At 40.4% G+C, this 27,177-nt stretch overlaps 1 protein-coding gene across 4 annotated transcripts in view; it reads left to right on the forward strand.

Moving 5' to 3' along the window:
• The window catches only part of NCEH1 (neutral cholesterol ester hydrolase 1), a 59,197-nt gene extending 35,005 nt beyond the window's left edge, over positions 1-24,192 (forward strand). For 2 of the 4 annotated variants that reach the window (XM_007077088.3, XM_042956553.1), the window contains exons 2-5: positions 6,813-7,041; positions 8,933-9,002; positions 20,563-20,734; positions 22,610-24,192. In XM_007077088.3, coding sequence (XP_007077150.1) covers positions 6,813-7,041; positions 8,933-9,002; positions 20,563-20,734; positions 22,610-23,227 — 1,089 coding nt within the window. In that variant the 3' untranslated portion in view covers positions 23,228-24,192. Of the gene's footprint in view, positions 1-2,576; positions 2,608-6,812; positions 7,042-8,932; positions 9,003-15,628; positions 15,712-20,562; positions 20,735-22,609 lie in introns of those variants that run through there. The other 2 variants (XM_042956554.1, XM_042956555.1) reach the window with 2 other exon arrangements.
• The last annotated feature ends 2,985 nt before the right edge of the window (positions 24,193-27,177 follow it).

Genomic DNA, 27,177 nt, shown 5'->3' on the forward strand with positions numbered 1-27,177 from the left:
TATTCTATTCAGCTTTACAATTCCTGCTTTCCCTCAGCAAAACTGACTTCCCTGATGGAATTTACTGGTGGAATTTACTGTATGGCCTAAAGCCTCCCAGGAATGGTGTTCAGACAGCCCTATCCTTTCATCAGAGTTGGGTCGAAATGGAGATCCAGCCCCAGCAAGGGAGAGGGAATATGTTTATCCTTGTAATCTGGGTGGGACTAGGAAAGAAGACTTCGATGACTTTCCACCCCTGTTGGAGGAAAGTGATACTGAAAGTGTGGGTGGTGGGCAGGAGAGGGAAGTGTGGAACGCCTGCCCCACAGCCACATATATCTGCATGCCTTTTCCTGCCCTCCTCCCTGTCTCCAGCCAACTGAGCATCTATTAAAACTCACTTCAACTTAGCTGATGCTGTGTGCCCAGGCAGCCTCTTTGGACAGCCTCTGTCTCTTCTCTTCTAGGCTGGGTCACATACCTTTGTACTAAAGGTACCACATCTCTATTTTTGAAATTTCTGTATCCTATCATAATCATCTGTTGTGAACATCCCTAGGATATTACCATGTTTGCATATTTGTAGGTTGTTTGAGTTATTAATAGTTACTTCTGAGTTCTTCCTCCAGGCCTCAGCCCCTTGGATCTCTGACTATACATTTACTGCCTGCATTTTTGGACCCATCTGCCTAGATATTCTGCTGACTTTAGGGGGAATAATTCTGAAATGGAACTTATCTTTCCATCAACTCTGCCTCAGTGATCTCTTTGGTATAGTTTCCTCCTCTGTATTCTCCAGGGGCAGACCTTCATTTTTCTTTCCGGTAGACAGTTGCCAAATTCTTACAGCTGTTACCTCTGTCTCCAATCTCTTTTCTCACCAATCTATTATCTATACCACAGTTAAAATTCTTCCCAAAGTAGAGTCTCATTACAAAAAAACATGTCCGAGGTGCCTGGCTGGCTCAGTCAGGGGAGCATATGACTCCTGATTGAGGAGTTGTGAGTTTGAGCCCCATGTTGGGTGTGGAGATTACTTTAAAATCTTTAAAAAAAAAAAAAAAAAAAATGTGTCCAAAAATCTTTGCTGTTTCACCATTGACAACTAGGGCCTGTACTTAAGGGCATTAATTTACCCTTTCCAGCTCCCATCTTTCCAGCTGTACCTTCCGTAGGACCAGGTTACCTCCGTATCGGAATTTGCGTCTGGTAGTCCTTAGTCCTAATCTGGCCTGCAGGCATGATTTGTTTTGTATGCAAATTAAAAAAAAATTGAATCAATGCTTTAAAATCAGAGGATTTTTCTTAAAAGTTAAAGTCTTAGAGAAAGTTCAGAGAACTATGAAACTTTTAAGGAGAGATGGAAATTTGGGGAAAGGGAGGGAATCAGTCAAGATTTAAATTCTGGGGGCGCCTGGGTGGCGCAGTCGGTTAAGCGTCCGACTTCAGCCAGGTCACGATCTCGCGGTCCGTGAGTTCGAGCCCCGCGTCAGGCTCTGGGCTGATGGCTCGGAGCCTGGAGCCTGTTTCCGATTCTGTGTCTCCCTCTCTCTCTGCCCCTCCCCCGTTCATGCTCTGTCTCTCTCTGTCCCAAAAATAAATAAAAAACCGTTGAAAAAAAATTTTTTTTTAAAAAATAAAAAGATTTAAATTCTGAACTCAGTCCATCTTTTACCGACCTTTGCATTCTTAGAGGATGTAGCAGAGTCTTTAATACAGTAAGTGCCTAATTAATACTTGAAGTATACTTATATGACCTTCGGTAGTTTCTTGCCACAGACCTTATGTTTTCCTGTAGAACAAAAGTTCTGCATTAGTGAGTCGCATGTGATCCCTACAGAGGGCTTAAATGTGAGGCATATAATTTGCATATCAATAAAAAATCTGCGTTTAAAAATACACGCAAACTTTAGCATGTTTAAAAAAAAAAAACATGACCACAAATTTTCATGCAGATATTCCATGAATTTTTTTTTTTTCTCCTGTAGTACGAAATTGAACAGAATCTGCCTAGGAGAATTTAAAAGGTGTTTGCAGGATAAAATGGCCATCACTGGTAAAGTTGGGAGAACCACTGACAGAATTTAAACCTTTGAATATGGGAGATGAGGCAGGTAGTGAGTTACAATAGATGTTTTAAGTATTTAATGTGGTTGGTTCGTGTTGAAATTGAAACCCAGGCTAAGTTACTGATGCATTGGTAGTGTCAGTGTACTATAGCTTTTCCCCAGTTTCCCCTTTCCCCCTTTGACGTGAGCATACAAATAACTTTTTAGAGACAATTATTTTACATCTGTTTACCCCATAATAATTTCAGAACTTGGTCATCAGTGTGGTCCTCGTAACAAATGTACATAATAGGAAAAATGATAGTCCCAGCTTCCCTAGAGATACTGGACAGTCCTTGGGCTCACGTTTCTTCATGCAATGACCTGCTGAATCAGGGGTATAATAACAGTTAACCCATATAAGGCTTAGTATGTGCCAGGTGCTACTCTAGGTGTTTTTGCCTGTTTTAAGCTTCACAACAATCTTTTGAAGTAGTTAGTATTATATTTCTGTCTTTAGATGAGAAATCAAGACACAGAGAGGTTTAGTATTGGGATGCCCAAGATCCCACCGCTGGTAAGTGGAGGAACTGGGCTTTTCACTCAGGCACTCTAGGTCTGGAGTCTGTGCTGTTGACCTTGGTGCCTGCTATCCATGCCTCTTAGATTTAGCCTTTTATTTCCATGCTCCCCCACCTTCGCTTCCCTTGTTTACCTGACCTTCCCATATGTGTCTGAATTAGAGCACTTGCCCAATACTTTCACATCTTGGTTTCCGACCCTTTTCTTTGCTACCCATGCTTCCTCTTCCATTAAGCCACCCTTTAGGCTAGAAGCCTTACTGGATTTCATCCCAGGAAGAACAAACAGAAGTAATTCTTTATCTGGATCTCTCTTAGTGCTTGTATTGCTTAGCTAACATCAGCTATTCATTTACAAATCTTGGTTCTCTTCTACTTCCCCAAGCTCCAGAAAGGTTGTCTCTCCACCTTAAGCTTCCCTGCCCTTGGAATATATCTCATAATTTACATGTTGAATGAATTAACAGAGAACAACCCCATTCACAAACATAATAACTAACTTGTATATTGAGAAACGGAGTACAGTTTCTGTTTGGCTTCCTTTGATTCTTTGTTGTTCTTTTATTTGTTTTTTGAGAGAGAGAGAGCTAGAGCGAGCGAGCGAGAGAGCAAGAGCAAATGAGCTTGGGGCAGAGAGAGAGAGAATCCCAGGAGGGGCAGAGAGAAAGTGAGAGAGAAGCAGGGCTCACTGAAGCCGGGGCTTGAGGTCACCCGACATGGGACTGAACTCACAAACCCTGAGATCATGACCTGGCCCAAAGTCAGATACTTAACTACTGAGCCACCAGGTACCTTTGATTCTTGCTTGTCCTTTGATCTTTGGCCATCATACCTGGGTAGGGAGCCAGTGGCCCCCCTATTTTGTTGTGTCTGGTTCCACTGAGGTGTAATGAGTAATGACCCTTCACCCCTTCTATCTCTTCAGGTAGAATTTCTCTCCTAAATCCTAGAATGGTTATGGGGGCAAGTTTTAAGATCTATAGCACTGCCCTAAAGTACTTCAAGAACTTGCCAAGAATTGGTCAATTCTTAACCTGTGGGGCTCTTAACACTTGGCCTGCTTCTTTGTGCTACTGAAATTTTCCAGCTACTTCTAAAGAGGTTTCAGAAAACTTTGTTAATTTGCAATGTTTTTGGAGATGGATCTGAATCTCACTTCACAAATGCAAGGATGCAAGAAATAAAATTTTATTTACTTATTTTATTTTATTTTAGCACCTCTCTGACCCTTTCTTATTCCTATCTGCTCATCTGTTTTTCTCCATATAAACTACCCCTTCTTGAATCAACCCTCCTGCCCCTGAGCCACCCTGACAGTATGGTGAACAATGCAGATAGTTGTTGAGAAATTCTGTTCGTGCAAGCGATCTGACACGGTAGAGCTATTTTTGGAAAGGCATGGGCAAATTGAGTCAAGATTGCATGCATTCAGAGCATGCAGTGCATGAAGGAAACCCGAGGTGGGTTCTCTATAAAATGAGCCATCTTCTCTAATCTGTCTTGGAGAGACAATTCACCTCTTTTGCAGCTTTCCTATAATTGAAGAAACTCATATATGATTTGTTTAAAGTATTGAATAGTCTTCACTCGACTTAAAAAAAATAGTCCAGAAAGTAACAGATGCAAGCCTGCTATTGGTTTGTTCATATTTCCTTAGTCCATGCTATCATGCTACTTGTCCTGCAAGAAATGGGATGGATCCTGTGTGTTCTCTATTAATTGATAACGATATTGACAAGTGTGAACTCTAGAATCTTAGTGAATGCAGTGATTCTTAGTTACGTCCTGGCAGAAGTCAGTATACCCTCAGTAAGACTGACATTTTACCACAAAACTCAAATGATGATTACCTTTATCCAAGTTGCCAAATTGGATTTGGTTAGAATTAGAATTCTGTGCATGTGAGTTTTTTTAATTTAAATTAAAATATTTTTCATGTTTACTTATTTTTGACAGAGAGAGAAAGAGCGTGAGTGAATGGGGGAGGGACAGAGAGAAGCAGACACAGAATCTGAAGCAGGCTCCATGCTCTGAACTGTCAGCACAGAGCCTGATGCGGGGCTCAAACTCAAGAACTGTGAGATCACGACCTGAGCTGAAGTTGGATGCTTAACCAACTGGGTCCCCCCTGTGCATGTGAATTTATTTCCTATCACATACATTTATTTCATAGCAAGAACACTATCAGTTCTGGGGTGCCTGGGTGGCTCAGTCGGTTAAGCATCCAACTCTTGATTTCAGCTAAGGTCATGATCTCAGTTTGTGGGATCATTTGACTCCTGCAAATGACTCCTGCATAGAGCTCTACTCTGACAGCACAGGGCCTGCTTGGGATTCTTTCTCTCTCTGTGTACCTCCTCCACTCGCACATGTGTTCTCTCTCCCTCTTTCTCTTTCTCTCTCTCTCTGAAAATAAATAAGCTTAAAAAAAAAATACTATCAGTTGTTTTAACTTTTTCAGTAAATTGGGCAACTGATACATATAGAAGTTGAATTATTTTATTAATATTTATTTGCTCTGCTGCCTATATTGCCAGCAAACAAATATTAATGAAATTACTGAAATAGCTCTTCGTGGTTAGATTAATGGCCTCTTGTTCTTGTTTTTCATAAACATTGGTTCATGGTATTATAATGCAGCATTTTCCAGCTCACTTCATGGCCAGGCATACGTATATAATAATAATACTTTATATGGGACATTGGGGTAAAGGGCTCTCTGGAGCTTAGCTCCTCAGGGGCTGAGGGGATCAGTATTCTAGCACGTGTGTACCCTCTTCGAGGCACACCAGCGTGCTGCATGCCTATTCTGGGAAGCTGTATTATGGTGCATCACAGACTTTAAATAGTCCTGATTTCTGCTAGTAACATTGTTTCTTGATCTTATGATGACATGAAATGTTTCACTAATCATCAGTGTTCTGTTTCATATTTTCCAGAAGGGCACTGTTACTCTCTAGCTGTCCTTCTTTCCTAGGTTGGAAAGTCTCGAGGAGATATAGTATCTAAATTCATGCACCAGTGTCAGGAAAGTTTCCTGCCTCTTTTTGACACTTGTTGGACACTAGTTGGACTAGTCACTCACTGCCACATGGCTTCCAGTTATCTGGCTTTGAACCGTGGCCATTAAGTCTTACTGAGAGGTTAGTTTGATAAGTCTACTCAATAGGAAGACCTTGTGTAAGAAGTGGAAAGGTTGAGGGGTGCCTGGGTGGCTCAGTCAGTTGAGTGTCTGACTCTTGATTTTGGCTCAGGTCATGATCCCACAGTCACGGGATTGAGCCCCACACCGGGTTCAGGCTGAGTGTGGAGCCTGCTTGGGATTCTCTCTCTCTCCTTCTCTCTTTGCCCCTCCCCTGCTCATGCTCTTGGTCTCTCTCAACATAAATAAACATTTTTTTAAAAGTGCAAAGAGGGGAATACACTCTGTAGGGTCTTTGCTGGGTGGATGACTTGGGTCTCTTCTCTCTTTGCTCTTTCTCCAACCAAGTAACTTCCTGCAGACACTTAATGCAAAGCTCAATGCCCTCAGGTTCAAAGGACAAGTGATGGCAGACTGTATGTTCTTTGCACATTTCTGAAAAGCTCCTGGTAACATCTGAGGTGTTCTGCTTCTCAGTGCTGGAGCCAGAGTTAACTGGCTGTTTGCCTCTCCCACACTCATTTCTTTCTTCTACTCTCAAAACAACCGACACACTTAAGTATATAAGCTACAAAACACTTTAAAGATACTTATAGTAAATATAAAACTTCTCTCTCTTTTATTTGCATTTAGATAAAGTATTCTTCCTCAATTCCTAGTGTGTTATTGGACCTGTGATTGCTGATGGAGAGGAGGAGGAAAAGGACTAAATCCTAAAATGCACAAGTCTTAGTTTTCAGTCCTAGAACTACCACTTATCCAGCCAAACGGTCATGTTTAATTTCTAAGCCGTCTTGGTAAAGTGGGACTGATGATACCTGTCCAATTTCCCTCTCAGAGCTAATCCGAAAAATCAGATCTCATGTATGAAAATACTTTGCAGGCTGTAAAAGCAAAAAGTAAATATAATTTGTTATTGTATTAAAAGTGGGCAGTGTGTCCTCAAGAGTACTGTCAGCTGTTTGTAGGAATTCAAACACCAAGAGTGGGTGAGTGTGGCTCTGGTGGTGTTGGAGTTGACTCATACCCTCCCTCTGTGTTCCCTCCCTCTCCCTGCAGAGCAACCTGATCCACTACCTGGGCCTGAGCCATCATCTGCTCGCACTGAATTTTATCATCGTTTCTTTTGGCAAGAAAAGCGCCTGGTCGTCTCCTCAGGTGAAGGTGACCGATACTGACTTTGACGGTGTGGAGGTCAGAGTGTTTGAGGGCTCCCCAAAGCCAGAAGAGCCTTTGAAACGCAGCGTTGTTTACATCCATGGAGGAGGCTGGGCTTTAGCCAGTGCAAGTATGTCCTGGTCACCGTCAGGTTGTTTGGGATTGTGGTTGGCCCTGGGAGGGATGTGTGATTGAGTTTGATTTCCTTACTGGGTAAGGGCCATTTGACTTGGTTCCCCTGGACAGTCAGCTACCTCTATTATCCCAGCAGGATTGTTAATAGTGTCCCCTTTTCGCACTCAAAAGGGTCCTGGTTTTTGATGATTGATTCTATGATTACCCTACATACATAAAGGTTTTGCCCACCTGTTTACTGCTTGTTAATTCAGGCCCACTGTTTTGAAAATATTTCCTGTGACCGAAATCATAGGCTAACTCATGTGAAGGGCTGACAATAGCTTTCTCCACCAAAACAAGTTGAAGTTTCGCTGGGCTGGAATATGAGGAAATTATCTGCAGCTCTTTTGCCAACTTGTGTTTGAAGACATTTTTCTATGAAATAGGACCAGTGTTTCTGAATACCTACATTAACTCATCCACGTTCCATCTGCTTATGAAACCAAAGATGAAACTATAAAGGGTGTACCACCATTAAAAGGAAACAATGCTGCAAAATTCAAGAATATTCTTGTTGGTGTCGGATAACTTTCATGAGCAGAACACATTCAAAATGGCAGGCAGCCAAGTGGAGCAGCCTGGCGAAAAGAATACCAAGGAGGAAGTAAGGGCCTTATCTCTGCCTGTCATTATGGAGCCACTACCGCATCGTTAGCCCAAAGCTTTTGGCATACCCTAGGTTTAAGGCAATGACAACTTGTTCCAGTTTGTGTTTTTATATAACATTTGTTTCATGTGGCAAAGGCCAAAGAAGTATAACTTTTTCTTGTAATCCCATTTCATATTCATTATTTATTCTTTGATTTCATGGATTTGCTCAAGTTTTCAACAGATGTTTGCTGAGTAAGTAGGTTTGCCCAGGACTGAGGGGTTCTCTGGGGGTACAGGACTTCCAGTAGAAAAACTCAAATAGTTATGTACAATCTTACACTTTTGGTTACCTTAATGTGTGCTAGGGGATGAGAATACAAAAGGGAGTAACAGAAATGATTGCAATCTATATAGTTATGGACACTTGCCCAGTGAGACATTCCATGGAGACCAGGAAGTGTAAGTGCTGGAAATGGCATGGATTATGAGTTCACATGGCCTTTTCCCCATAATTTTGACTGATCACTCCTGCCAGAGGAAGAGCTCGGGCTGTGGGCTCTCTGCAGGTGGTTATGTAGTTACTAAACTTCTGGTTCTAAGACTGCCTTGGAAAATGTATAATTAAAGTAATATTTGGCTCTCTGTAGGCAAATTCATCTCTTAGTTTATTGAAAGAAGAGCTAAGGGATTCAACTTTTATGTATTAAAATTGTTTGTCACTGCACACCTTTGGATCCTGTTTCTAAGAATGCTAAGACTTCCTAAAATTTTATTTTTTATTTGTTGGTTTAAACAAAATATCCTGTTCTTCAAATTGGAAGAATTCAATTGAATTGCAGCAAATAAAGATATTAAAACAGAAAAATTATGTAGTTCTAAGGAGGTAACTCTTCATCTGCAGTGTTTTTTGAAAACACGTATGTTTGAAGAGCTACAAAATCAGAATTTGGTGCATTTCACATAGCCTATTATGAAATCAAATCAATGGCTACTTAGTTAAAAACGCATTCAAAGGTAACCTAATATGGATGTCCTGTTATTTTATACTAATTGCATTTTATCAGAAACCAGATTTAATTTTTGCATTTGTATGTGTAACCCTATTAATGATACATATTTCGATATTTGCTTTTTATGGTTTTTATTATTAATAACTTAAGTGCAAGTCTAAGAAAATCCACGATTAGCAGAATTTAAGAATGGACAGTGTTAAGTAACTTGTTTAATAATGATTGTTCCTTTGTCTCTTTTAGAAATCAGGTATTACGATGAACTGTGCACAGCAATGGCTGAAGAATTGAATGCTGTCATTGTCTCCATTGAGTAAGTAATTAATACTAGTCATAAAAAAATAATTTTTAAGAAGGGATCTTAGATAACCATCTAGTTACTGTAGTTTGTAATCAGTAAAATAAAGTGCAAAATACAGATCCAGAAAGATGAAGGGATTTGCCCAAGGTCACACAAAATGATTTTCTGATATAACGTAGAATTTCTTGAACTAGTTTTATAACACCTTGAATTATCTTTTTACTTTAGTTTTGAAAACTTCTGGAAAAGTTCTGAAAAGAATTAATGGAAATTGAGGAAAATATACGATCAGTTATCTGCAGGAAATAATTTTGTTTACTACCTTTTAAAATTTAAAACCAGGGGTGCCTGGGTGGCTCAGTCAGTTAAGCATCCGGCTTCAGCTCAGGTCATGATCTTGCGGTTCGTGGGTTCAAGCCCCACCTCAGGCTCTGTGCTGACAGCTCAGAGCCTGGAGCCTGCCTCGGATTCTGTGTCTCCCTCTCTCTCTGTCCCTCCCTTGCTCGTGCTCTGTCTCTCTCTCTCTCAAAAATGAATAAACGTCAAAAATTATTTTTAAATAAAATTTAAAAACCAATTAGGAGTTGGAAAAGTCATTCTGCTGGAGTTCCGTTCTGTATCTCAGACCTTGTAAATGTAATGTGTTCAGCAAATCTCAGTCAATGCCGTTATTGTCATTAGTATTAATAGTACTACTAACAGTATGACTAATAATTATAGCAATTGTGGCGATAGTAATAATACAGAAATCCTGGTACCTGTCCTGTGGCAGGCATGTGCCAGTGCATTTACATACATTGTCTCTCCTCCTTCAGACCTTTGTTCACATATCATCCTTTCAGCAAGGCTTTTCTTGATACTATTTAAAATTGCAGCCCACTTTTCCTGTTTTATTTTCCTCCAGAACTGTCATCAACCTCTGACAGACCATAATAAATATTTAATACATAATAAATACTTATCATGTGTGTAGTGTGCTAGGTTGAAATAGACTAAGCAAGTTCCATGAAGAGAGGGATTTTAGGGATTTTTGCCTGTTTTGTTCATTGTTTTAATTTTTTTTAATGTTTATTTTTGAGAGAGAGAGAGAGAGAGAGAGAGAGAGAGAGAGAGACAGAGACAGACCATGAGTGGGGGAGGGGCAGAGAGAGAAAGGGAAACACAGAATCCAAAGCAGACTCCAGGCTCTGAGTTGTCAGCACAGAGCCCCATGAGGGGCTCAAACTGACAGACTGAAAGATCATAACCTGAGCTGAAGTCCGACGCTTAACTGACTGAGCCATCCAGGAGCCCCTGTTTTGTTCATTGTTAATCATTAGTGCCTGGAGACATCCCTGGCAGATAGTGAGTATTCAATAAATATTTACGGAAGGAATGAATAAGGAGTCTTTCTTAATTCTCATATAAATCATCCAAGGTAAGTATTTTGTTATTTTTCTCATAGATGAGGAAATTGAGAGCCCAGAAGTTAAGTAACCTTCATAAGGTTACATAGCTAGCAAGTTACATAAATAGAGTGAGGCATTAAACCCAGGTGTTGAGGCCCCTATACATTTTTAATCCAATATCAAGCCAGTATTGAAGAAAGCTGATAATGCTGAGCGACAAGATTATAACATTAACCACTTTCCACGCCCGGAGCTCATCCAGCTCTCTTCTTCCCTCTGCCTCTCTCCACCATAGCTCATCCCCTCTGTGCCCTTGCTCCAGATCTGAGACCTAAGAGAATCTGTTCTTCTGCAGGGTCTGGGAAGGGCTGGTGTCCCAAGTCACTTGGGCAGCTGTGATCCTGGAACAGAAGACTTCGTCACACGGAGCAGTGTTATTGCTCCTCCTTAGCAGATTTGCCCTCCGAGACAGCTCTGGACAGCTCCCAGCCTTCCCTGGCCTCTCCACACACCACCCAGGTCACTCAAGGGCCCTCAGTGCAGTTTTATAATGTAGGAACCTTCAAGTAAAGGATTGCATCATCTAGCCTGGGCAGCTGGCCAGAGAAAAGCAGGAGCTGTTTAAGTAGCTGAGCCCCATTATAGAGCTAGACCCTACAGCTCAGAACTGAGGAACCAGCCTCATGGACTTTTCAGTGGTTTCCTGTGTAGCTCCAGCTCCTCAAATCCTCAAAAGCCTGAGAAAAGGAGGGAAATTGGGCTTACTTAACTTGGCACCGTGAGGATTCTCCACACAGGCCTTACCATCCAGGGCTTCAATATAAGCAAAGGGCAACGTGCCTAAATTCTTCCTACATGCCCTTCTCTACCCGTCACCATCTGTCTCAAGTAAAACAGGTGTTCTTTTAATTCCAGGCTTATCATAAAACATAGATAGGATGTTTTTAAGATTTCTTTTAAATCTAGAAGGACTGCTCTCATTTTACCTTTCCATTGTGCCTCATCTATGTAGTGTACTATCCACAAGTTTATTACTGGGAGGCGTCACAGCAGTAGGCAAGTACTGTTACTCATGACTGCATGACCTCAGGCAGATCATTTAATGAAATGTGCAAACTGGAGTTAAGCATCCTTCCTGTATATCTAGAATGTGAGCTACTGGGAAGAGAAATCATGTCTTCTTTCCTTTGGTTCCCATCACCTAGTGCAAGACTTAGAACATGTAGGCTAAGTAAAACACATGTTGAGTTAGGTCAGTGACTCCAGAGAATTGTCATGAGTATCAGTTTGGACAGTGGAGGCAAGAGGGCTTCAGATACTCTAATGCACTAGACAAGTCTGGAGGATCAGTGCTCTAGCCGTGGAATGGAAAGACCCAACTTACAAATTTATTTATCAACTGTGTGTTTGGAACTCACAGCACTCCTTTGCAGAAATCAAGAGCTAAGGTGGTTAGAATCTAGGCCAGCCAGCCCACAAAAAGTCACATAACCTATGTTCTAGTTGAAGGATAGCCAATACCACGTGGTCCATGATCATGCTGTTTCTCTTGGAAAGTATATTCAGCTACCTAACTTGGGAACATATTTCTTCTCACTGCTCACTTCTTTCCTCTTTCTTCTATTCCACAAATGTTTATTGAATTTCTGTTATGTGCCAGTAACTGTGTTACACTCTGCTGACATAACAGTGTAAAGCAATCATAATCCTGCCTCCTGGGGGTTACAATCTAGATGAAAAAACAAAACACAAGTAAGGTTAAATTATGGTAAGTGATATGAAGTAGAAGGCATCAAATAGGTAATATCTTACCTAGTTTAAAGGGTTTATTATTAATAGTATTAATAAGAATGTGAATAATAATTATAGCAATTGTGGTGAAAGTAATAATGCAAAAATCCTGGTACCTCACCAAATAGGTAAGATCTTACCTAGTTTGAAGGGTCAGAGAATTCATGTCTTAAAGAAAGTGATGTTTGCATTGAGCTCCTAAGAATGAGCAGAATCTAGTTAGACAAAGTGAGTTGGTCATGAGAGTCCAGAGTCGTGTAATGAGAAGGCTTGGGAGGAAGGGGAGAAAGCAAAGAGCGCGAAGGGAACAAAACATAAGAGAAGACAGATGGGGAGATTCCTGGCCATGAATAAGGAAAATAAGAAAGAGGAGTGGATGATTTGAGAGTCTTAGGAGGATGATGGACCCCTGGTTCTCCTGGAATTCTACCTTCTAGTGGGGAGGCTGTCTGGAGACCACTGCTCCTTATCCTTGAGGGCCATAGGTTTGGGTGGCGGCATGGCTTAGCTTCCCATGGGGTGTGGCTCCAGGGAAGGTTATAGCCTGAGGAAGCTGGTATGCAGTGGTTGAGGGCAGCCCTGGTAATGGAATCACTCCCATGCAGCGAGTACCAGGAGCTGGAACGCCTCAGTTCATGTTGCTGGTGCTGGCTCACAGTTCTGGGAACAGACCCAGCAACTAAGGTAGATAACAGCCTTAAGGTATAAAAATAGACCATGCTTCTGTTCAGTTGCTTCTACAATACGATGCTGTTCTTATATATCAGTTGCCCACAAATATTTGTTAAACAAATAAAGTTCATCTTATACTACATGAATTCATGCTCATTTATATAATCTAGGAAGGTCCTATTTTATGTTTCTAAACCTATTTTCATAAACCTATTTCATAGTGCATTTTAGCCAGAACACTGTATCTTTTTACCTGTAGTTTATATAATAAGACACAGTACTGAAACCATAAGACATAAGGAAGATTTAATTTCTTTTTTTTTTAAAGTGTTTATTTTTTTGAGAGAGTGCTTAAGCAGGGGAAGGGTAGTGAGAGGAGAACAGAGGATCCAAAGCGGGCTCTGCACTGACAGCAGCGAGCCCGATGTGGGGCTCGAACTCACAAACCACAAGATCATGACCTAAGCCGAAGTCAGGTGTTCAACCTACTGAGCTACCCAGGTGCCCCAATTTCTTTTTTTTTTAATGTTTATTTGTTTATTTTGGAGAGTGAAGGAGAGAGTGAGCAAGGGAGGGGCAGAAAGAGAGGGGGAGACAGAATCCCAAGCAGGCTCCTTGCTGTCAGCACAGAGTGCGATGTGGGGTTCGAACCCACGAACCGTGTGATTATGACCTGAGCCAAAACCAAGAGTTGGATGCTTACCCCACAGAGCCACCCAGGTGCCCCCATCTTTTTTTTTTAAAGATAAAATGTCAGATAATAGCAAAGGAGGCATGTTGGATGTGATTAAATTCTATTTAATCTACTTAATTCATTACTTCTACAAGGCATCTTCGTTGCTTTTTTTGGGTATGGAAAACTGTTTTTAAGTTGTGCTTTGCTTTTAGTTAAATCTTTTCTACACTCCAACTCCCTATTTTATGTAGGTGGAGACATAGTCCCATTCCACCAAATGTCAGGTGGCATTGTGCACACAGCACTTGAAACTTCACAGAGCTGTAAAGAATGTTGCTAATGTAGACAGAAAAGAAGCTGGAGTACTTATCTTAGTCTGTGGCAAACAGGGTTATGAGGAAGGAGATCTTTGTGTTTCTCTTTTTAATCCATAAAATTAGATGAGTGCAAGCTGACAAAATCAGAGTGCTTTTGGGAGGCTCAGTACACCACACATCTCAGTAAATAGTTGGACAAATAAGATGCTCAGAAGAACACAGAGTGACGGGGACCTAGCTGTGACTTGCTCTCTGTTCCTTTTCCTGCTCTTCCTCTGAGTCCTGAGGAGAGAAATCCTCATGCATCACTCCGATCTGGGCAGCACCGGATGGTGGGCAGATCAGATTCCTGAGGGTTCTCCTCTGAAGAAGGAAAGATTTGAAAATTTCCCTTTCACTCAGTCCAGGCCAACTTTAGCCAATGTAAAGGCCAACATCACAAATAACTTAATGCTAGAGAAAGATAATGTGCTTCTTTTAAGAAGTAGCTTGTTTTCTTTTCTTCCTTATCCTTAGCTAATGAATCTCTCCTGTTTAGACATATTCGACTAATGTCTTCTTGGCTGTGTTTTCTAGTAACCTGAAAAATCCACTGGTTTCACTCTTGTGGTTTAGGTCTTTGAGAATTTCTGGGGAGCAGGGGGTAATCGGAGCTTTTACAAAAAGCCTGTGATGCAGCTGCGGAGCACCTGACTGCAAACCACAGTGAGGCTGTGAAGCTAGCTTCCACCCACACCTGAGCTCTAGGAAGCTACATTTAGCTTCTGAAATTGCGAAAGGAGGCCAGGGGGAGGAGGCACTAAGCCTCCTTGGGCTTTCATGGCCACCTGGGAGTGCTCTGGAGCCTTTGTTACCCTTGTGGGTATAGGCAAGGTTTGGTCTGAATGGGAGGAGGCAGTTTAGATAAACACCAAGAGCCTGGGGAGATCCCTGCTGTGTATATAGATAAGTCTCAGAAAGTCTTAAATTGTGAACTGTGCATCAAAGAATCGCTTCATTAAAAAAAACTTTTTTTAATGTTTGTTTTTGAGAGAGACAGAGAAAGAGCGTGGGATCACAGTTCTAGGCTCAGTCACTCCTAGGGTTTTGGCAAAGCATCCTGACCTCTTGTCAATTCTTTTGAATGTCATTCTTGTCCAATCAGCCAAGCCTTCACTGATCTCAGCTCTCCCTTGCTGAATGGCTGGCAGTCAAAACTATTGCAGGGGCAGATTTTGAGAATAGAAACAGAAAGGAAGAACTTTCCTTAACCTTAACCTTTATGCTTCCACTTTTGTGCAATTTTATTATATGTTTATTTTATTATTTTTTTATCTTATTTTATTTATTTATTTTTGTGTTTCTTTAATAGAAAAAAAGCATCTGCCTGGTAGAGGAATAAAGAGATTCTTCCTCTGGAGTTGTCTCTCTCAAATAGAGAGCATAGTAGGGATGTAATTGATTTGTTTCAGGTAACCCCTGCTGAAGACAGGGATTCTTTAAGACTGAGGAACATAATTAACGTTTTTATGTTCTCAAGGTGAATCTATTGAACTCTTCTCAGGAGATGGTAAGAGGGAGCGTGGGGAAGCCAAAACAGAAAAAAAAGGAAGGAGATTTTATTTTAATCCTACTGAATCTAAAGGAGTATAATTTCATTCCAGTGTATCTCCTGTATCTTTCACCTAAGTAGCACTGCATGAAGCAACCTCAGTGTCCTTGCCTGCAGCTCAAGTTTGTACACACTGTTGCCAGGTTAGGTTATTTTGAGGGACAACGTGTATCACAATGCTCATAGAATGCTAGTGTCATTCAGGACTTCAACTTCAGTGGGTTTGGATCAACTCCCCCCACTCTGGGCTTGTGTGCATGTCTGCTTTGGACTTAAGAAAGACCTTGTAAGTCTTTCTGAGCATCTCTCCATTTCCCTGGTACCGTGAATAAAGTAGGTAATAAAGTAACAGACCAGAGGCATGATACTGCTTATCTTAGGTACGTGTACATCAGAGTCTTTAGTACATAATTATGACTTTCCATCTACTTCTAGAGGAAATAGAGGTGTCTGTGCTATGACCTATTGTTCGACTTTGAGAGCTCCAAGGAAGGAGAGTGACTTTTGGCTGGACTCGGAGAGGGTTTCATGAAAGAAGTGGCATTTGAGATTAAATTTACAGGATCGGAACATTTGATGAGTTGCTGGGGGAAGGGCAGAGAGAATAGAGACCAAAGCACTGGGGAAGGTAACAGGCAGATGTGTTCGGAGAACAGTGACTGTATGGGCTGGACTCTGTGATATTTCTCAAGTTTGGCTGTGCGTTAGAATTATTGGGGGTGGGCGGTGGGGGGAAGATTTTCCTTCAAATATAGACATGCTAGGCTCCACCCCAGACCAAATACTTTGGAATGTTTCATAGATGGCCTCAGGCCTCAATGTTTTTGTAAAACTCCCAGGATTATCCTAGGATGCATGCTGAGTTGAGAAACCCTGAACTACGCATAGAATACAGGAAGTAGGGGCGCCTGGGTGGCTCAGTCGGTTAAGCGGCCGACTTCGGCTCAGGTCATGATCTCGCAGTCCGTGAGTTTGATTCCCGTGTCGGGCTCTGTGCTGACAGCTCAGAGCCTGGAGCCTGTTTTGGATTCTGTGTCTCCCTCTCTCTCTGACCCTCCCCCATTCATGCTCTGTCTCTCTCTGTCTCAAAAATAAATAAACGTTAAGAAAAAAAAAATTAAAAAAAAAAAAAAAAGAATACAGGAAGTAGAGGCCTTGACGATGTGCCCCCAGAGTAGGTAGATTAGGAACAATTTCTTTTTTTTTATGTTTTTTTTAAAGCCATATGGCTTATCACTTTCCTCGCCACAGGTGGTGCCATATGACATATTTTATATGTAAAAGTGTAAAATAAATCTTTAAAGTTTTGTTTGGAAGAAAGAAAAGTATATTCATAAAGATGCACCACATGCCAGGCACTGTGCTAGGTGGTTTGTTTGAGAATATTTTTGCAAAACCATTGAAATCATAAGGGGTGTCCTGTGATGTCAGAAGTCTATAGTTCTGAGAATTTACTGCTTTGATGAGGTCATGAGAAAACACACAGACACACATTTAAAAGGCTGTGGATTTTCAAGAATAAGAATATTTTTTAAGGCAGGGGTTGGTTACATGTGGGTTTTGAAGTCAGTGGTGAATTCACCACTCAGCTTTGCCACTTAGCTGTTGTAGACAAGTTATGCATCCTCCTGGAGCCTCATGTTCTCATCCTTTTCTTTCTTTTTTTTTATTTTTAAAATATTTTTTTATTTATTGAGAGAGAGAGACAGGGCATAAGCAGAGGAGGGGCAGAGAGAGAGGGAGACACAGAATCTGAAGCAGGCTCCAGGCTCTGAGCTGTCAGCACAGAGCCCAACACGGGGCTCGAACCCACGAACCATGAGATCATGACCTGAGCTGAAGTTGGACACTTAACAGACTGAGCCGCCCAGGTGCCCCCGTCATGTTCTCATTCTTAAACCCACGGGTTTGCCCTGCAATTTGAGTGAAACACATCTGTAGCATATTTGGCGGGTGCCTCACCTAGCAGAAATAAGATAATTTTTATAGAGTGTACACATTTGTTAAACTGATTAAGCTTCATTCCTGAGTTTACAAGCAAATTTTGTATTTCTATAGCAGGAGGCATGTGCAGTTAACAGATAGGCAGAAGCCAGCACTGCAGAGTCATCTATCCCTGCAGTGAGCTGGGCAAATTGTGACTATACCTGCCATAAATTCATCAGGTGCTTTAACTCAAGATCTATAATTGTGAAATTAAAAAAAGTCAGAATCCTTTCAGTACTTTGCAGAGACCTATCTTTAAACAAAAGCTGCAGACAAATACATTTATACTTGCTTTCTTTGGCTATAGCACTCATAAATTTTCTTCTGACTCTTGAGTGTTCTGTGGCTATAAAAATATTACAGAACTTTTATACTTCTCAGGTCAAATTCAAGTTACTTTCAAGGCTTATCTTGAACTGGGTGACCTCAGAAATGTATAGTTTCACTATATTTTCAAATCTATGAAAATAGTGTCCCTTTTTATTGAATAAAATTAGAGAAAGTTTTGAGCTTGAACAAAGAGAAGGGTTTAGGAGGTAGATCTTTAAGGGCACCAGGAAGACGCTTGTATTATAATCTGTTGGGTTTTTTTTTAAGTATGTTTACTCTGCTATCTGAGCCAGTTATTAATCCACTGATAAGATTGTGGCAGTAGCAGGGTATCTTTTTTCTTAATTAGAAATATCTTTTTTTTTTTTTTAAAGTTTATTTATTTTGAGAGAGACAGAGTGTGAGTAGGGGAGCCAAAGAGAAAGAGGGGGAATCTCAAGCAGGTGTGCACTCGAGAACTGTGAGATCATGACCTGAGCTGAAATCAAGAGTCAGATGCTTAACCAGCTGAGCCACTCAGGTGTCCCACCAATTTCTCTTGATTCAAAGTCACTAGACCTTTTGGGAAATAACATCTGAAGATTCAATTCATGTATGTGTACTGGTAGAATATGCTCTGTCATATTGGGCTACCAGGAAAACAGTTTATTATGATATATGGAATCTTGCTGAGACAAAATAGCCCTTATTCTCACAACTTGACTCATGAAGGACATGTGTGTTTATTTCATTGAAAGAATTAAGAATTCAGCTTGGTAAACTGAAGTTCAAATTGAGATCAAGTCCTAAAACTGGGGGTAAATGGAATCATATAAGATGGCGCCATCTAGTGGACACAATTGTATAATCCTACTCTTTTCACTCATTGATCAGTAGGATAGTAGTACTATATAGCATAGCAGCCACTTTAGGGCATAATGAAATTCAATGGGACAAAAAACATTTTGGATGATTAAATGATCACCGCAGATAGGAAAATAAAAAAGAAATTAGAAAAATTATTTTATCTGTTATAAGGTAACCACTGAAGGAATGTCACATTTAGGACTTTTAAAATGCAGTAATCAATATTCACTACTTCTCAGAGTATTTCACAAATGTTCATTTGATTGTATTTGCATTGAATGGCAAGATAATTAGCTGGATTTTAGATGGGAGAAAATAAGTTTCTAAGAATAGGTATGTTAATTATAAAATGAAAATGAAAAGACCTGAGGTTTTTTTTGTTTGTTTATTTCTTTGAAGAGAGAGAGCACGATCAGAGGAGGGGCAGAGAGAGGGAGAGAGAATTCCAACCAGGCACAACACCATCAGTGCAGAGTCCGACATGGGGCTTGAACCCATGAACTGTGAGATCATGACCTGAGCCAAGGTCAAGAGTAGGACGCTTAACTGCCTGAGCCACCCAAGCACCCCGAGACCTGAATTCTTAATATTACTAGATTTTAATTAAGTACTTAGTTTCTATTCCACCTTGTTTTTATCTGTGTTTGACTTATTTTACAAATAAAGTAACTTTTTGGTGCCCCAGTTTCTTTTGTCTGCAAAAGGAAGGTATGTTAATAAAAGGGTTTACTGGATGGATGATTATGTGCCTAGCACATTGATAGATACTGGGAACACAGCGATGAATAAAACATAGTCCTGATTTCAGAGAACATACTCTTCAGAGGAAACACATAAATCATTTTAAGATGAGGCAGTAAGAACAGTAATATACTCCAGCACATAGAAGGATCAAGGAAAGGCATCAAGCTCAGCCCCAGAAGCAAGTGGAGTTATAGTCAAGGAAATCTACCTGGAGGAGTCTAAACCCATGAGTAAGGCTTAAAGGCTGAGTGAGAATTAATAGGGAAAGAAGGAGGAGGCTGAGAGGGCACTCCAAGCAGAGACTACCAGCAACTATGGATTTGTAAGATGTTATCATGGATGGGGTATCTGACACAATGTTGCTGTGTTTCTCAAGTAAATCATGAAGGATCCCATATGGAGTCATTAAACAGGAGACCGATGAAGTGGTTGATGTTGCCAAGTCACCTTCTAATCCATAAGTGTCGTGAATTGAACACTGATTTCCAGAAATAAAATTCCCAAATCTGTTACGGTTCTACCCATATCTTAATAATCAACATCCACCTTTAACTTTGAAGTTGTGTTTCATGGCTGATGATAAAAAAGGGGGGAAAGATTATTGCTAATACAAAATCATTACATTTTTAATCCCTTTTTCTTTAATGTTTATTTTTGAGAGAGGGATAGAGTGTGAGCAGAGGAGGGGCAGAGAGAGAGAGGGAGACACAGAATCCGAAGCAGGCTCCAGGCCCTGAGCTGTCAGCACAGAGCCTGATGCAGAGCTCAAACTTACAAATTGTGAGATCATGACTTGAGCCAAAGTTGGATGCTTAACCGACTGAGCCATCCAGATACCCCCAAATCATTACATTTTTAAACTAAGTATTTGATTTGCAAGAAAATGAATGGCTCAGGGGCGCTTGGGTGGCTCAGTTGGTCAAGCATCCAACTGTTGATTTTGGCTCAGGTCATGATCTCACGGTTCATGAGCTGTCAGTTAAGAGCCTGCTTGGGATTCTCTCTCCCTCTCTCTCTCTCTGCCCCTCCCCCACTCATGCTCCCCCCCAACCCTCTCTCTCTCTCAAAATAAACTTTTTTTTTAAAAAGAAAATGAATGGTTCAATTTTATATTTATTTCAATCCTTACCTGTTTACTTCTGTGTCAAAAGAACCAGCTTCCCCATAAACTTTAAAGGGCCTATAAAGACTTGGTGAAGTCCTTAAATGAATACAACTTTTGTCTTCACAGATACAGGCTAGTTCCAAAGGTTTATTTTCCTGCACAAATTCATGATGTTGTACGTGCCACGAAGTATTTTCTGCAGCCAGAAGTCTTACACAAGTATTCGGTTGACCCGGGCAGAATTGGCATTTCTGGTGACAGTGCTGGTGGGAATTTGGCTGCTGCTCTGGGCCAACAGGTAACAGATTGCCCTGACATGCTGGTGGTAAGAGGATTCTCACTAACCTGCAGACCTACAAACATATTCTTCGCTATGTATGGCAAAGGCTTAGCAGGTAGGCTGGTCAGTATGGGGCCACGTTATTCAGATGACTGCGCTGGGAGAATTCTCGGATCTTTCTGAAGTAGCAAGAGGGGTAATTGAAAGAGATGTCACCTCTGAGTCTTTGGAAAGTCCCTGATTACAATTAATATGAAAGATGGGCTAACAGTTTATAGGGCTCTCTTGCTCCTCAGCAATATGCATGGAAATCAAGTATCTCCAGCTTCTTTTCCATATTGGACTTGCAAAATATTTTTGCTTAAATTCCAGTTGCTAAGATTGTTTCCTTAGAACTTTGAGTCAAACTGAAAAGCTAAAAAGTGTTTCCCAACATTTTTTAAAATCTAAAAGAAAAAAAATTGAAATGGGTCAGCCACTTCGAGTGTTATAATACCAGTTAACCTGAGCTTACCTGGTTAAATTCTCTGGTTAAAACTATCTAGCTCTAATAGCACCCAAAATTTTGGGTGGCTGTGTAAATTCAAAGATAAGTATATTTTCTTCCTCTGATGGATTAAACAAGTTTAGAAGAGCATCTCTGTCTTCTCATCTCCAGATTTCTTTTGGTATTCTCAAATTGCAGTACATAGAGAACTTCGTTGGGCACTGATGGGTTTGCTATACATGTGTTCTGATGTGGTAAGAAGAAAGTCCTGGTGCAGTGGGGAGAGGATCATGGGCTTTAAAATTAGCAGTGGAATGGAATCCAGTCTCCCTGCTTTGGAAGCTACAGGGCTTCAGGCAAGCCCCTGAATATCTCTGACTCTCAGGAAAATGAGGATAATGCCATCTGATTGCAGGACTATTGCCGGGACTTAGTGAAATGATGTATATGCAATTCCTGGCACATATTAATAGTACTATTAACTGATCATTTCCTTTTGCTTTTACAGAGCAGTTATATCTTCCCTGGGGGATGGGGTTCTAAACTCTGACGTGAAACAAAATTGTACAGCTAAAGTGACCTTGAAGGTTGTTTAGTTGCCTATAAAACCCAGTGACCTAGTTAGCTGCCTTTTAGATGTTACATACAAATGTGTACCATTTTGGACCCTAGGACTGGAAAATGAGGCAGTGTGTTCACATTTTGTGAAGGCATGGGGGGATGGAGATCTGATGAGGTAGAGGATGCGTTCACATTCCCATTTAACCTCAACTCTGGGGCACATGCTCATTAAGGAGAATGGAGGGCATGTTGCCAGCACTATTTAAATTCTCACTTATGCAGCATGAAGACTAAATGCTCATCAGAGGAGATATCCTGAGGTCCTGCTATAACACTTTGGAGTCCCATCATCTGTTCATTTAGCTTTTCCTACCCTTCTCCTCTGGAAGAGTTAGACTAGTTTGTTTCTCCCTAGAAAGCCATTGCCTTTTTTCACTTTGCACAGAATACTGAACTAAGAAAAGTTCTCATGTTATCCATCCATAGTACCCAGCAAGGTGTGCTAGTGCCGAAGGATAGATACAAGTGAAGTGTTCACGGGGGGTTAAAGACCTAAGAGATCACATGCATTTGCAGTGTTCACTAAAAACATGGGTTGCAAACATCATAACTTTCTTAGTAAACATCCAGCAGCTTGATGCATGTGTGGGGAGTGGTGCTGGTGGTGGGTGGTGGGGAAGTTTTTATTTCATAAACCGTATTACTTAATACCACATCTGGTAGAAATTTCCTAGTTAGAACCTTTTGACTGATTCCAGGTAATGCATTCAGCTACTTTAAAAGGTGTGGTTTCCATACAAAGAGCCATGCAGCAGGAAATAATGTGTCTGCTTCCTCTTCTCCAGTTTACTCAAGATGCCAACCTCAAAAGCAAGCTCAAAGTGCAAGCTTTAATTTATCCAGTTCTTCAAGCTTTAGATTTCAACACGCCCTCTTACCAGCAAAATGTGAACACCCCAATCCTGCCCCGCTACGTCATGGTGAAGTACTGGGTGGACTACTTCAAAGGCAACTATGACTTTGTCCAGGCGATGATTGTTAACAACCACACTTCGATGGACGTGGAAGAGGCAGTTGCCCTCAGGGCCCGTCTAAACTGGACGTCCCTCTTGCCTGCATCCATCACAAAGGACTACAAGCCTGTGGTGCAGACCACCGGCAACGCCAGGATTCTGAGGGAGATCCCTCAGCTGTTGGATGCTCGCTCGGCCCCGCTCATTGCAGACCAGGAAGTCCTACGGCACCTCCCGAAGACCTACATTCTGACGTGTGAGCATGATGTCCTAAGAGACGATGGGATCATGTATGCAAAGCGTCTGGAGAGCGCAGGTGTGGAGGTGACCCTGGATCACTTTGAGGATGGCTTCCATGGATGCATGATTTTCACCAGCTGGCCCACCAACTTCTCAGTGGGAATCCGGACTAGGAATAGTTACATCAAGTGGCTGGATCAAAACCTGTAAAAGGAAAATTTCCAGAATCTTGACCTCCTGCACCTGCTTTGGAAAGAGATGCACTTTTTAGTTGATTACTTTCCCCTTGTTACTTGTGAGTTATGGAATTCCATTCCCTGCAGACTTTATGTTAATTTAATTTTTGAAAAATGTGTTTGACTAATGTAAGTACAAAATGTCTAAATCTGGTTCTCCAAGTGGACCATCTTTCTGTTCTTGTTTGTTTTTTGTGTTTTGTTTTGTTTTGTTTTGTTTTTAGCCAAACTACCACCGATACTCACGGCTACAGAAAGCAGGACTAGGAGCTGAAATAGCTTTGCGTTCTGTCTTCGTCAAAGAATTCTTTCCAGAAGAAATTCTTCCAGCTGTGGGTGGCATATGTGGGCTCTTCTTTAGCTTGTAGAGTTTACTTTACATTCAGAGCAGTGTTACTTGTGTGCACATTAAGGTCAGTGCTAGATACCAAGCGCCCTCTGTGCTTTATGGATAGATGGTTTTGTTTCCTATGGGAATTTCAACAAAGGTGTTCTAGCAAGGACAAATTTCTCAAATAACTTTCTTCCTTTAGAGTGTTAATTTTATGGGATAGCTCTCTGTAAGTCCAGTTGGATTATGACGATACTTGAAGGTTACTTTCTACCCCTATTATTAGAAAATATACGATTGCATGTAGTGGATATCTGTACATTGTAAAGTTTTTTGGTTATGCTGTCTCCATAGGGGAGATCTTTTGGGAGCAAATTCATTTAGATTTAGGATAAGTTTGTCATTACAGAAACAAGTGAAAACAGACAAATGAACTAACTTATTTATTTTCATAATGAATACTTCTGACATAAATTACCAAGAGCAGTGTGTATATTTTTGGCATAGTCAGAAAAGAAGATACATTTAATATTGAAATTATGAAAAAATACCTTTAGAGGGTCTAGTTTATTCTTGAAAACTCAACTTTTTCACTTACATGGCTTTAAAATGGGGCTATTTTGGTATATATATATATAATACCGTATATATATATATGGTATTATATATATATATTTGGTATGTATATATATATAATACCATATATATATATGAAATGTATTGTTTATTTTTTTAAGTTATTTAATGTTAATATATACAGCTCGACTTAAGATTTTTCAGAATAACATCTATGATGAATACTAAAAATAACGATATTTTTAAAGAAACTACCTTAGAATTATATCCACATGTAATTTTATGGAAAGAGGTAAAGTAGCTATTAATACTACTGTACATTAGGCTTAAATATTTTGATGTCTATATGCATATACAAATTAAAGTAATTAGAAACTGTGACTACACTTAGTAAATTCATCTAAGTTGACAGTTGGAGAATTTAGGTAAGACACACACTGCTCAATTCTGCCCTCTGTGGTGAGAGGAACGCTAGCTCATATTCTCCAGGGTGATGCATACCTGGTTCCTTCACCTCTTTTCTGTCTCCTTCCAGCCTGGTCTAGGAGTTACAATAGCCCAAGCTTGACTTTGTGTAAAGCCTTCACTGCCAGTGGGAATATCTTCGGCATAGCAAGGGACTCCAGTTGTGGTTTGAGTGCCTCTGCCCTCCTTCCTGCCACTTTTACCACTGCCCCCACCCTGCTCTTTGCAGGGGCTGCCAAGGCCAGGTCATGATACAGCCAGTTCATCAGTGGAGAGGAAGAGGAACCTTTTCACTCATTTGAAAGATGGGCATTTCCTACTTCTGGCAAAGAAATAAGTGAAAGTGTACACCCTTCTTTTTTTTTTTTATTAAAAATGTTTTAAATGTTTACTTATTTTTGAGAGAGAGCACAAGCAGGGGAGGGGCAAAGTGAGAGGGACACACAGAATCTGAAGCAGGCTCCAGGCTTTGAGCTGTCAGCACAGAGCCCGATGCAGGGCTCGAACTTGCTAACCAGGAGATCGTGACCTGAGCTGAAGTCGGACACTTAACTGATGAGCCACCCAGGCACCCCTTATTTTTCATTTATTGTACAAGCCAGTAGCATTGTATGTACAAAACAGATGTAAATGCAACAGTGTGTGTGTATGTGTGTGCCTGTATGTGTATAAAAATAATCATGCAAATTAACATGCTAATGGACAGACACAAGTTATTTACTGTCTCTGAGCCTCTTTTCCCTTTCCTCTAAAGTCAGAGATTTGAATTACTTAATCTGCAAGGTGTCTTCCAACAGTCAATTCCAACCATTTGGTTGGACTGGCAAATTGTATTGGCTTCTTCTACGGTGTTTTGGATTGTTTTGTTTTTTTGGGGGGGTTTTTTGGTAGGTCATTTTTCCATATATACACAGACACAAACATCATTAAAGATTTTTTTCCTAAAAAAAAAACAACAACAGGATTTTAGTTCTTCCTCTTTGACAGCTACTCTCATTTAATACTATTGTTTTCTTACATCATTTGAAGGGACCAATGTTTGGACCTTAGGTTGAGGTTATCTACCTCTAAGAAAGCAAAGAAAATATAATACATGTGCAGAGTTTCTTAAAATGGCATATTTTCACCCAGAATTATGAGCCAAATGCTGCCATAATTACAGACAACAAATGATTCTAGGCTTTAAAGGGTTCTCTTGGATGAAAAGGGAGTAAAAGAAAAAGGGTCAACCACTGTTTCTAATGAAAGACGTGAGTTTCATTAAAGCTTTTATGTGTGAATGATTTGCCTAATGACTTGCACTGGATCCCACCCCAGACCTTGCTTGAAGTTCTTTCTTGAAATTCTCCCTGGAATAACAGCTGGGAATCAGGATACACAAAAACCAGTACATGCAAGAGAGGCTAAACCAACCAAAAATCTGAGCGTTAAGAACTCCTTTGGGAAGACTACAGAGTTTTTGGTGAAGATATTTTAGTTTGGGGTGAGTTCGCTTTCTTTTAATTTTTGTTCTTAAATAAAAAAGCTTATGTTCTGCAGATTGATTTTTTTTATAGTGTGATGGCTTTGTTTTGTTTTTCTATTTTATGAAAAAGTTGATAGTCTTTTTGTAATGTTGTTTGTGAAATATGAACATAAATATATGAAGAAAAAAATCTTGAAGTGCTACAAATATAGTGAAGTGTAAATCGGTCTTAATGTTTTATCATTGATTTGTGAAGAATTTGAGACTATTGTATCATTCTCTTGGTGGCTATGATATTTTATGCATGACCTTTTAACTTTTGACTTTTTGCTTATTTCCCACTGCCAAGGGCAAGGCAGATTTTATGAAGGATTTTGGTAGCAAATCTATTTTATAAGACGAAAATCCAGTGTGGAGATAGGAAGGCCTGTATCTGTTTTGACTCAAGTTTGGAAATAAAATGGCTCCATCTGGGAATGTGCCTCTTTCACTTTTTGTCTCCCTTTCTGGTTCCCATCTCTGTCTCTGTATCTCAGATCCCTAGCCACAGCTCTGCTCAAATCTCCTGCCGGTCAGAATCCTCCAGCTGCCTTTCAATCACTGAGAGGTAGTTCAGTGGCCTCCTTGATGACAATCAATTCTTGTCTGGATACAGTATGTACTGCTCATATTGGGGAAACCTGCCTTGGTCTGGCTAGAATATTCTTAAAAGTGAGGCAGACCCTGGGGCTATTTTGGGTCTTTCAATACACGTATTAGAAAGGGACGATCTTAGGGCAGATGAATTTGGATTGGAATTCAATCCACAGATGTATCAATATCACTGGAGATGTATCAGTATTACTAGAGGCAAGTTTTCAAATTGACCCTGACATTACAAGCATATCTAATAATTTCACACATGAGTTTATTATGCTTAGTTTATATCAACGTCATAGGAATGTTCAAAACTTTTTTTCAAAGTGAATTGTTCCTATTCTAAACGGTCACATATGTGTGTATAAATTATATTTTTCTATTCAGTTATTCAACTCAATCTTTCATTCTCAACAAAACCTCTGCTGGATGGCTATGTTTGCCTGGAGAG

Source organism: Panthera tigris, chromosome C2 (assembly GCF_018350195.1).
Source record: "Panthera tigris isolate Pti1 chromosome C2, P.tigris_Pti1_mat1.1, whole genome shotgun sequence".
NCBI classification, from domain to species: Eukaryota; Metazoa; Chordata; class Mammalia; order Carnivora; family Felidae; genus Panthera; species Panthera tigris.